Source organism: Diospyros lotus, chromosome 3, assembly GCF_014633365.1.
Source record: "Diospyros lotus cultivar Yz01 chromosome 3, ASM1463336v1, whole genome shotgun sequence".
In the NCBI taxonomy this organism is placed as follows: domain Eukaryota; kingdom Viridiplantae; phylum Streptophyta; class Magnoliopsida; order Ericales; family Ebenaceae; genus Diospyros; species Diospyros lotus.
This window is the reverse complement of record NC_068340.1, coordinates 39,912,588-39,923,375: the sequence shown is the minus strand read 5'-3', so window position 1 is coordinate 39,923,375 and position 10,788 is coordinate 39,912,588. Positions and strand designations below refer to the sequence as shown.

At 35.8% G+C, this 10,788-nt stretch overlaps 1 protein-coding gene across 6 annotated transcripts; it reads right to left on the bottom strand.

Annotated features, from left to right (window-relative positions):
• Positions 1-130: 130 nt before the first annotated feature.
• On the bottom strand, positions 131-10,673 carry LOC127797037 (OVARIAN TUMOR DOMAIN-containing deubiquitinating enzyme 9). 6 transcript variants are annotated; one of them, XM_052329509.1, is made up of 12 exons: positions 10,515-10,673; positions 8,244-8,337; positions 7,980-8,067; positions 7,737-7,903; positions 7,410-7,483; positions 5,737-5,791; positions 2,637-2,711; positions 2,465-2,538; positions 2,329-2,377; positions 1,353-1,437; positions 646-702; positions 131-375 (listed from the first exon to the last, which is right to left on the bottom strand). In XM_052329509.1, exons 2-12 carry the CDS (start codon positions 8,262-8,264, stop codon positions 326-328), a joined length of 795 nt encoding a protein of 264 aa, XP_052185469.1. In that variant the 5' UTR covers positions 8,265-8,337; positions 10,515-10,673; the 3' UTR covers positions 131-325. The 6 variants fall into 6 exon arrangements, with proteins under 6 accessions (XP_052185469.1, XP_052185471.1, XP_052185470.1 ...); XM_052329511.1 differs by having other exon boundaries at positions 7,998-8,067; XM_052329510.1 differs by lacking the exon at positions 10,515-10,673 and adding an exon at positions 10,131-10,494.
• Between the last annotated feature and the right edge of the window lie 115 nt (positions 10,674-10,788).

Below are 10,788 nucleotides of genomic sequence, written 5' to 3'. Positions count from 1 at the left end.
CAATGAGAATGGGGGGAGCCCTGCTACGGACGGATGTTAAGGGTCAAAACGCCATCTTTTGCCTTCACGATGAATAATAGGCAAAGTGGCAAACAAAATCTGCTAGAGATGCTTAAACTTCTGGCAAAGCTAGACATGAATCAATGGATTATATATATATATATATCTAAGAGTACAGCTCAAATAATGCCTAGATTCAGAAAATTTATTATGTACAATGGAAAAACTAGCCTCTGGAAAAAAAAAGGAATAAAACAAAAGAAATCCCTTCTATGAGAGGCAGAAAGTCGCAAATGCTCAACTATTATCATTGGCTCTACTAACTTCAAAGAAACCACCACCCCTTCTTCTTCTTTGGTTCTAATGCAGGAAGATCTAAAATTAATAAAAACAAAATTAAGGAATAGAATTACCCAGAATTGTAAAATTTGCTATCAGAAACTGAACCTGCAGTATCATAATTGTAAATGCAGATGTAGCTTGAGTAAATAGATAGAACTGGAAAATGTGATAATTGAATTTCAAACTTCCAAGAACAATTTTTATTTTTTATTGCTCCTTGGGAAATTAATTTACAGAAATTTGTTCTTAACTTTCCCACAATACAGCACATAATCTATAGTACTATCAGGATAAGATGCCTACCTTCTTCTGGATAAATGGAGTTATAATGCACCTCTGCCCAGAAGCTCAAAAATATAGCTGATAAGACAAAGAGAAAATTAATTTTATGCCAACATCTTGACGGTTGTAGAAGCTATTAAGGTAGTGCTAAGATGCAGCGAAAATAAGAGTGTATCCGTCTTTTGGATAGAAAAGAGAAACCAATGCCAAAGGGATATCCTCTCCTTGAGGCTATCTTTTGCTGATATGGCAACACATACTAATAAGATGTAGTTGATACCAAAAGAATAGAATATTAAAAGATTTCATTAGTAATTAAAAGTTGTAACCTCATCACAATTTTCACAACATTTTTAAGCATTGTAGCAGATTTGTTTCAAGTGAACGTAAAGGACTGTTTAACCAACTCGACCAAATTTCTAACATCAATAGGAGTCATTGATAAGATGTTGGGGAGCTTTAATTTCATTTTCTTTGTAAGTGTGTCCATCTTGTCCATCTGCCCCCTTTGTGCTCTCCGAGTTGTTCCCACCCCCCCCCCCCCCCCCCCCCCCTTTGCTTTGTTTTCTATTTTGGTTTTTGTTTCTTCAGTGTGTTGATCCAGAAAATTTAGGGTTACATCACCTAGATCAGGCTTTACTGTCCTTGAGGATATTTTTGGCACAGAGCAACTACTGGAGAGATCAACTACACATCAATAATCACAATGAAAGATGAGATTCACTTACTTCTTTTGGACTTCTGCACATGAGGAAGAATCTCAACGTAACAAGTATCCTTGAATGAAGTTATGATGAATATCTTGACACCATACTGCAACAAAATTATACCCCAACAATTAATCACGAGATAACTGCATAACGCTGTTAATACATTATCATGCAATAAAAATGAAGATATTTGAACTTTTGTAACATCGTTGAAATATATGACTTTTAAGATGTGCACGCACGTGCACACAAATCCAGGAAAAAAAACCAATATAAAATATTGTTGTAATAGATGAATATCAAAACTATACAAGAAGTACGCTAGGAAATTCCTAGATAACATGAGAAGCAGAATGTTATTTTGGGGGAGGGGAGGAGGTTTCCAATTTAGTAAAATAATCAATGCAGAGATCTTGTGTCAAACTGTAGGAAAAACATGTCAATTAGGCCTCAATTTTATGGACCCTATTATTAGTGGAAACAAAGGAAATTCAAACTTTTTATCTTCTGAAACGACCTCCTCCTATGGCTCCATCCTTGACAAGCAATTTAGCAAAATGGTTGGTGATAGGTTGACTGAAGGCATTACAGGTTCCCAAAACATTATAGCATGTCAATGGCCAAGTAGAGAATCATAAGCATAATAGCTTGTAAAAATTGTTGTCATGGCTGCAACTCGTACAAGACTTGAAAAAGCCAATCTCAACGCAGTAATGGCAATTTATGCTCATGATTTTGTAAACCTGCTATTTTTTTAATGTTGTTTGTACTCTTAGGCCTCCAAAGTTACCCCTTTTTCTTAAACAACATTCGACAGGCTATCTTCTTACCAAGATTAACTTGTATATTCAACCAAAGCTTAAAATTTAATCTCCTTAACTTCATTTAATCTAGACAAAAATAACTGCGAACTACTTTCCAAGTTAGCCCTTCTGGATAGATAATGGTCACAATGAGAGAGAGGGAGGGGAGAAGAAGGGAGAGTTAGTGATACCGCATCTGCAGCAGCCTGCAATGTGACATGATCGCCCCATTCACCAATCCTGTTATCATTTACATCAAAATATACATGAAACTGAAAATCTTATAAAGATAGATGCCCCACAGGTCAAGTAAAAAATATTTCGTACCTGCTAATATGCTTCAAATAATCACCATAAGCCATTGGCACATAACCCTCATATAATTCCGGGTGCAATCTGAGCTGATAACATTTATGCATTTGAAACAAAATATCAAAACTAGTCAAACGGAATACAATGGTGTTACAAGAACAAACCGTTGAATATTAAATATACCAACCTGATCAACAACTTCTTGTCTTACAAATTGGTGGTGCTCAGCACTGCGATATATTTGATCTGATAAAGCACGGAACTGGGAAAATAACAAACTAGTGAGATCATAACAGTCAGGACAACTAAAATTGTGTATGGTTTAATTTCACATATAACTAAATCTGACCCTAACTCTGTCAATAAATAAAAACCAGTAAAAAAGCAACGCAGTGATCCTGTACCGTACTGGTGCAAAACCAGTATAAAAAAATATAAGCTCACCCAATGCCAGATGGTACTGACACAAATAAGAAAATAAAAATAAAGAAATAAAAAAGGTAAAAGTTTAACTATATGTTATAACATTTAATTAATTATAAATTGAAAAAAATAAAAATATTAGTTTTGATAAATCTATAAATTTCTAAAACAACAACAACAACATATCCCTCCTTTATCCCACTATGTGGGGTCGGCTACATGAATTCTAGACTTCTATGTGAGTTACGCCCCAACAGATAGTTTGTCTAAAATTCATATTTGGATCCAACTAGGTTTTACGCTGGCTGTCGGCTACCTAACGCAACCCTCCTCCTTTATTTGGGTTTGGGATTGGCAGTGGATAACATCCCCTGGCGGAGTAATGATGAAATGAAGTTTCAACACCATCTTCATATGGAGAAGTTTCATGAGATGGTGGTGAATGAAGATAATTGATATAGTTGTGTTCCATCACTTAGTTAACATGGTGAAATCAACAAGTACAATATGGAATCACAACAACAAATCTATAAATTTCTAAACTCTTATATTTATTTTCTTTTTAAATCTATATGTGATAGATCTATCGAAATTTTTGTTTCTTTATATGTTGATTTAGAAACATTATAATACTTGTATGTTAAATCTTTTATTCAGGCAATGTTCTGAACAATAGCAACGATATTACATCCTTCTATAATTTATTTTGTATGAAAATTTTATTAGCTGTATATATATTTTCCTAAATATATACTATTAATTTATCAGTAATATATCCGAAATGGTGAAGTAATACACCCACACACAAACCCTCCTTTTGCTGTTAAGGGTGGACATCCCTCTTCCCCCATCCACCTTTATGCCGCTTTTGGATGATTTACTTCTGTCTTATACCTAGGTAGCAGGAAATTTTGGTTTATTACCCTTTCTTTAGTGTAGGGTTCACCCTGTAAAGGAGGTCTTTTGTTCTATTTACTTATTTTGACAAGGCAAGGCTTAATAGCAACGATAAGGTTTCCACAACAAGAAGTTGTGGAAATAGTCTCTTTGCAAAAACAAGGATGAGTTTACATACAAAAACGATCATCCCCTGACACTCTCAAAGTAGGCAGACTCGTGCACCAAAGATGCCCTTTTATTTAGAGAGGGGAGAGCAATGAATGTTTTGTGTAAATCATACAATGAACATGCCCTTATTGTTAATGGTCTATTAACACCTCAATATTTTTTTTTTTTAAATTTTTGAACGTTGTAATGCCACTTGACAAATTTCCCACGGTTTATTTTTATCATTCAAGGCCATTCTAGCAAAAACTCAAGTTTTCCTTGGTCTAGGCTGTTAATGTCATTATTGGTCATCTCAGAGCCGACCTGTCCGTTAAGCCAGGTAGGCGGTCGCCTAAGGCCCCCAACAGTAAGAAGGCCCCCAAAGTCAAAAAGTCATAATTTATATATGTATATTTTATTTTTTAATAATAAATATTTTATTAAAAAATTAAAATACAATGTATAATCTAAACCTAAAGCTTGGGTCTTCCTTCCCAATAAAAAATAAAAAGTTAGGAATATATAGTTTTTTGCTTGACTTGCACCAACCTTCTTAGAGTTTTAACAAAAAAAAGTTTTGTTTTTCTTTATTTATTGTAGTAAGTTATTTGTTTTTTTTTTTAAATTTCTGAGACATTATATTTTAGTTAAAAATTCACTATCGTTAAAAGATTATTGTATTTTGTAGTTGATTGAACTTCAAGTTCTTTTTCTTTTTTAATTTAGTAAGATGATGAAGTTTTTTTGGAAAAAGGTGTATTTTTTTTTTTACAAAAATAAATTAATACTCTTGAGAACGTCTCGACAAATTTTTTTGCCTAAGGCCCCCAATCTTGTTGGGCTGGCTCTGGGTCATCTTATGGGTCAAGTTCGGTAATTGCTTATTGTTTTCCTTTGCTAACTAGATGACAATTTCTCAGCATGTAAGCCCATAAGGAGTAATAGTCTAGCTATTTAGTACAAAAGTTTGAGTTTTTGAGAACTTGGACACACAAGAAGCTGAAACACCTTTATTAATTCATTATGCAGCCTTCTTCCACAACCACGATCCTCTGCTCATGTTCAAAACCTAAAACAGCCCCAACAGAACCCTACCTAAGGAAAACCCAATAACCACACCACACCCTTTCCAAAAAACATTGGCCCTAAATCCAACCTGGAGCCCTTTAAATAATTACTATCTAATTCCAGGCACTTCCAACATAGTGTTTTCAAAAATCTTGAAAACTACAACTTCTAGAAATCAGGCGCAAACTCATTTTATCCATCTAGAATCCCTAACCTTATTCTACCACTTGAAGGTGTTACCCTAGCAACTGTCCACAATAGCTGAAACTCACATCCATCCACTTTCTACGTCACTGGGGTTTACAGATTTATTGGTTGCAATCAACAGAACAAAACACAAATCAGATAAGAAATTAATTCCAACACAATAAGAAATGCCAATTATTCTTCTTTAAGGCTACTATAAGGTAACAGTAGAAAATCTGTAGCAATCAACTGGAGGCAATACAGATCAGATGTGGAATTGATTCCAAAATGTTGATAATTGCTGATAATTCTTCTTTCAGGACACTAAAACGTAATCAGTAGGACATATATCACGCAGATTAATAAAATAAATAATAGTGCAAACATGAGGGTTCATAATGCATACTTTTACACATTCAAGTTCATGATATTTAAAATACAACACCCACCTCTATCAACAAAGAGACACAATTATACAGATTTTAGCACAATGGTATGTAATTCAAACCAAAATAGCCTAACCCAGGACAAAAATGAATACATTGTCAAGGACAAGGACTAACTTGGCAGTTTCCATCTCCTTTAACCTTTAGCTCAACCAAGTCATACACTTGCAACCTGAAGAAGATAAAATTATTTCTGGTATTAAAATTACTTAGCTAGAACTAATTTTGAGTGCATTAAATACATAGTGAAGGCAAAGCAAAAACATTTAGCACACCAAGGAAGAAGTTTAGAGGATGAGAAGGAATTAGGAAGTAATTTTCTCCTGATATTATTTCAAAAGACACATGCAGAAGCTATAAGGTTCAATGCACAGCCAAGGATCTTTTTTCTTTTCTCCCCTATAAGAATGGGTGCCAACTAGAAGGAAAAGCAAGGTTTATTCAAGAGCAAAAGAATTAATTTTATGAGATATGGCCAAATTTCCAGACAACTCATAAAATAATTGCCACCGCAACATATAAAGTCAAAAATATAAATAAGGAAAGTCTTAAGGAAAGTCTTAAGTGCCCTCTTCAAGCGTTTCCATCATGATGACTCCTTCATAATTGGTAGAACCACCACAAAGTGACTACTGTATCATGAAACACATATCAAGATATCTCAAAGAACTAAATCTCACAGCTTTTGCACAACTAAAGAAATTATACTGACAGCCTTCACTAGCTTCTCTAGTTATCATAATGCAATATATCGTTGTTTATTAGATAAGCTTGTCTAAACTTAATTTTAATTTACAAAGCTTTCTCTCATGCAACTCTCGACCCTTTTCAAAGCCCTCAAGTTATATTAGAGAAGGACACTCAAAATTTCCCCCCTTAAGCGTGGTCATGAGACATAAAACAACAACATATCCAACCTTTATACCATTATGTGGGGTCGACTACATGAATTCTAGACTTCCATGTATTTCTGTCTTTTGTCATATTTTCATTTAGGCTATTGATTCTTTTTAAAAATTGGTCAAGCCTAAGAAGGATAAATCACTTTACATCTTTAAAGAGAGTGTTTAATATTTCTCATCAATATAACTATATAGAAGATATGGGTCCTAGCACTAGTGCCAGTGAAACAACTTGATTGCACACGACCCATGACGAACTATTCGACAAAAGCAATACACTAAGAAGGGGAAGGAAAAGATCCAAAGTGAAGCCTAAACATGTAAAGATAAAAAATACTTCACTAACATCCGACTTTGTTGAAGCTGTTAGGACCCTAGGGTTATGATGAGGGTAATTTTGTCTTTTGCTTATACAATGTAAGGCTGTTATGCTATTGTACCTAGACTGCTACTCAAGTTGTACCTTGGTGGTTATTTTGTGCCAAGGGATAGCTATAAAATCTATCCTAACAGAATGAGAGGTACGAAAAAGCATATTCTCTGAAACAGAATTCTCTCTCTCTCTCTCGATCCTTCTCTTTCTCCCGCATCCCTTTGTTCTTCTTTCCTTCTCTGCATCCTTTCTTTCAAAGTTCCTAAAAATCTACTCAAAGTTACCTGTCAAGCCCAGAGGGCCTGACAGAAGCTTGTGATGCTTTTCAAAGGGAATCTAGCATCTAGACAACCTTCACTGCTACCTTGCCTGAATGCAAAGAGGTCGTCTTCAGGATCCAGATGATGAGATCCCTAAGGCACTGGAAGCAACCTTACCACTACACTAAGGCCATTTGATATATTTTTTCCAAACCAAAAAAATAGTGAATATGAAGAGAAAAGGTTGATCCAAACCTGTCAAGCAGTCTCTGATGATCTGATGTCTCCTCATCAGCTGAGGGTATCTCTCCATTAATTTTAGGAACATGCTGCAACCAGTGAAGAAGAGAAACATCACTTCTAATCCAATTTAAATGCTGCAAAACTATATGTCATTAAAAAAGAAAAGCATATTTGTTAATACAGATTGTAAGCTTTTCTTGTAGCTTTTCTTCTTATAAATAAATCGCTGCCTTTCTATCGAAAAAATCCACAACAAATAAACTTCAGAATAAATTGTATGGAAAGAATTATTAATTCAATTACAAGGCAAGGATATAACTATGATATAGCTACACTTACAGGCACAGGAATCATCTGATTCAACCTCTTGCCTACTTCACCATCAAGAGTAGACTCGTCTGCCATCTCTGGCGAACAATCCTCTGGACCAAGTGTGTTTTCTTCTGCACTAGAAAACGAAGTAGATTTCCCGTGTTCATATGCTCCCTCCTGACTTTTCCCAAGCTCTATACATGTGACGTTGTTATCAAAAAAATATAGAGGTGGAATTATCGAAACAAATTAATAATCAAAGGGCAATACCGGGTTTTTCTCCAGTACCAAAATTACAATCTCCATGCGAACAACTCTTCCAATCCTGAGCAAGAATGTATGCTTGCAAATGCTCTTCCTGTGAAGATCCAGATAATTCAGCAGCTGCAAGGCGTGATAGTTCTTCTTGAAAGGCACATGCAATTATCTCGTCATTCTCCACTTCATTGCATTTTGTCACACAATAACCTTCTTGGACATACTCAAGTTGAGATAAATCCTTCTCAAAATGAATTGTACTACAAGGAGAACTACCAGTTGATATTCGACAAACATCTAGGTGATGGAGGCCCCAGCGGACAACATCAGGGTCTGGCTCGTACATGATCATCTGCTTCCAACAAGACTACTGCAACTAGAAGGAGCATACTTGAGTTTTGCCACAATTGCACAACTTTTCTATTAAAACTTTCGAACTGATTACTAGCAAAAAAATACTTTCAAATTGATTTTAACAACAAAATATTCCTATCATACCATTCAAGTGCTGAGTTACAGCCTGTGAGCAAAAGGCATTGATTTTGTTCATTCATCATTTATCACATACAATTGAAATAAATGACTAGAATATAAACAATTATCATAGAAATTATAAATATGTGCGAAAACTAGTGACCACCATTTAAAGGGGCAAAAAAGAAAATATGAAGAACTTACTGGGCCAAAGGACAAAGCTATTAAGTCACACAAGTATGAAAAAAAAAAAAAACAGTTATTATGCTTTCTCCTTAGTCCTTTCTATCTCACTTAATTCCCCCAAGGTACATGATAAAAGTAATCATCCACTTGTATTGCTCTTTGTAGAACACCAAGAGCTAGCATAAATGTTCTCAACAAAGAAACTTTAAGCTGGTAACTCTGCCTATCTATCAAATAGGTAAAAACATTAATTTGCTAGATCATATTCCCAACAAAGAAAACCTGTGTGCATCCTACTGCCAAGTGTTATAAAGTGTACAACCGCAAAGGCAAGAAAAGCAAACGATGGATTTTCTACAAAATATATATTTACTCCTCCAGACCCCTGGTGACAGATACAAGTCTCATGGGCTGAATATCTCCAAATGTCTGCACACCATTCAATTAATCTCTCTCTCTCCGCCTAGTCAGTCAACAACTCAAGGATGGTATTGCTACTTAACACAGAAGCATCACATTTGACTCTTACAAAGAAGGGCATTTCCATAGAGAAATTGGGTAACCTTGCAAGGAGAGGAATTAGGGGGAGGCAAGGACTAAAATCTAAAACAGTTGGAAGAACTAGTTCATGAATACATTTTCCAGAAAAAGGGGGAAATCTCCACGGATACATAGCAGATTTCACTGAAATCAAATTTTAGAGAAAAGAATCACCCCAAGAGTTAGTGAATTGAAAGCTGCATAACATGAAAATGCAGACTAAGTTACAGGAACTTGAAATCCATCCAGGAAAAAAATGTGATATAGGACAGTGCAGATGCCACAATCACTAACAGAAGATTGTTACCAAGCCTTCAATCTCTAATGTGTCAAACCATTGAACTGCTTTATAAAAAAAAAAAATTAGAAGTTCAATCCAAAAATTGCAAAACAATTTTCATCCTGACATGATTTTTCTCAAAAAGACCTAGTAACATATGATTTTTGTTGTATATGTCCACCATAAGCTCGCAAAACAGGTACTCCCTTTTGTTTCCTTTCCTCTTTTCTTTTCTTTTCTAAGAAAGAAAATATAAACTACAACATGAATTGAGTCCTTGAGTCTCGACTTTATGTTAAGCAATGGCCAGGCAGCACTTGGCCAAGGTTGTGATAAAGAAAGGAATGTTTTTCACTTACATACAATCTTTGCTCTTTGCTGCAAAACAAAAAGAGTTTAAGAAGAAACTCACACAAAATACCTCTTTCCTCACGAGCCAGATGCAGTAAGCGGTTTTAAATCTCCCGTATTAGAGATCCTTAGCATGGAAAGAAAAGACGAGACACAAGGCCAAAATGTTCTTTACTCAAATTCATCGTTATCACTTCAAGAAAGTAAGGAATATGCATATGCACTAACAACCATTTGAAAAACAAAAAAACTAATTAAAAAAGTAATATGCATGTCCTCAGAGTGAATGCAATTCTCCAAAAGACTTCCCTGTCCAACAGAATGTCCCAAACCTTTTCTTTTCCGAGGTTACCGAACTGGAAGTCCCAAATCACTAAAACTTTGCCTCCATCGAGATCAAATCTTCACGGTGAAAAAACCTCAATATCCAGCAGCAAACAAGCCCTTAGTTCAACGGCCAAAGGCACACAGACATAAGAAATTTCTTATTCAACCGTCCCGAAGAAAATTAAAATGGTTCCATCGATCGAAAAACCCTAGCCCTAGCCCTGGCCCACCTCACCGTCCAAACTCAACAAAAATCCGAAACCAGCACAAAACACAGGAACATCAATCACGGTAATTGCGCTCCTCCATTTCGCTAACACAAATTGAAAAAGACATCAAACATACAAAGATCTCCACAATCTAGAACCAATCGAAGCGCGAATACGAACCTTCGAATTCGAAAACCAGCCGTGCAGAGAGAGTGAAATCCGTGAAAGGAAAGTTGCGAATGAACTCGAGCAACGTCACAGTTTCGAATATGGAGGCGCCACCGGTTAAAGAGCGAGCAGCTTCGACCGCAACGTCACCTCGACAATGGGAAGAGTTGGCGTCCGTTTAAGCGTGTTTTTCTGAAAATCCGTTATGCGGGCCCCAGCAGTACACGTGTGCTCCGTGAAACCGACGTGAGCCGGTTGCCTGGTGCATAGGTAACTGGAAACTACC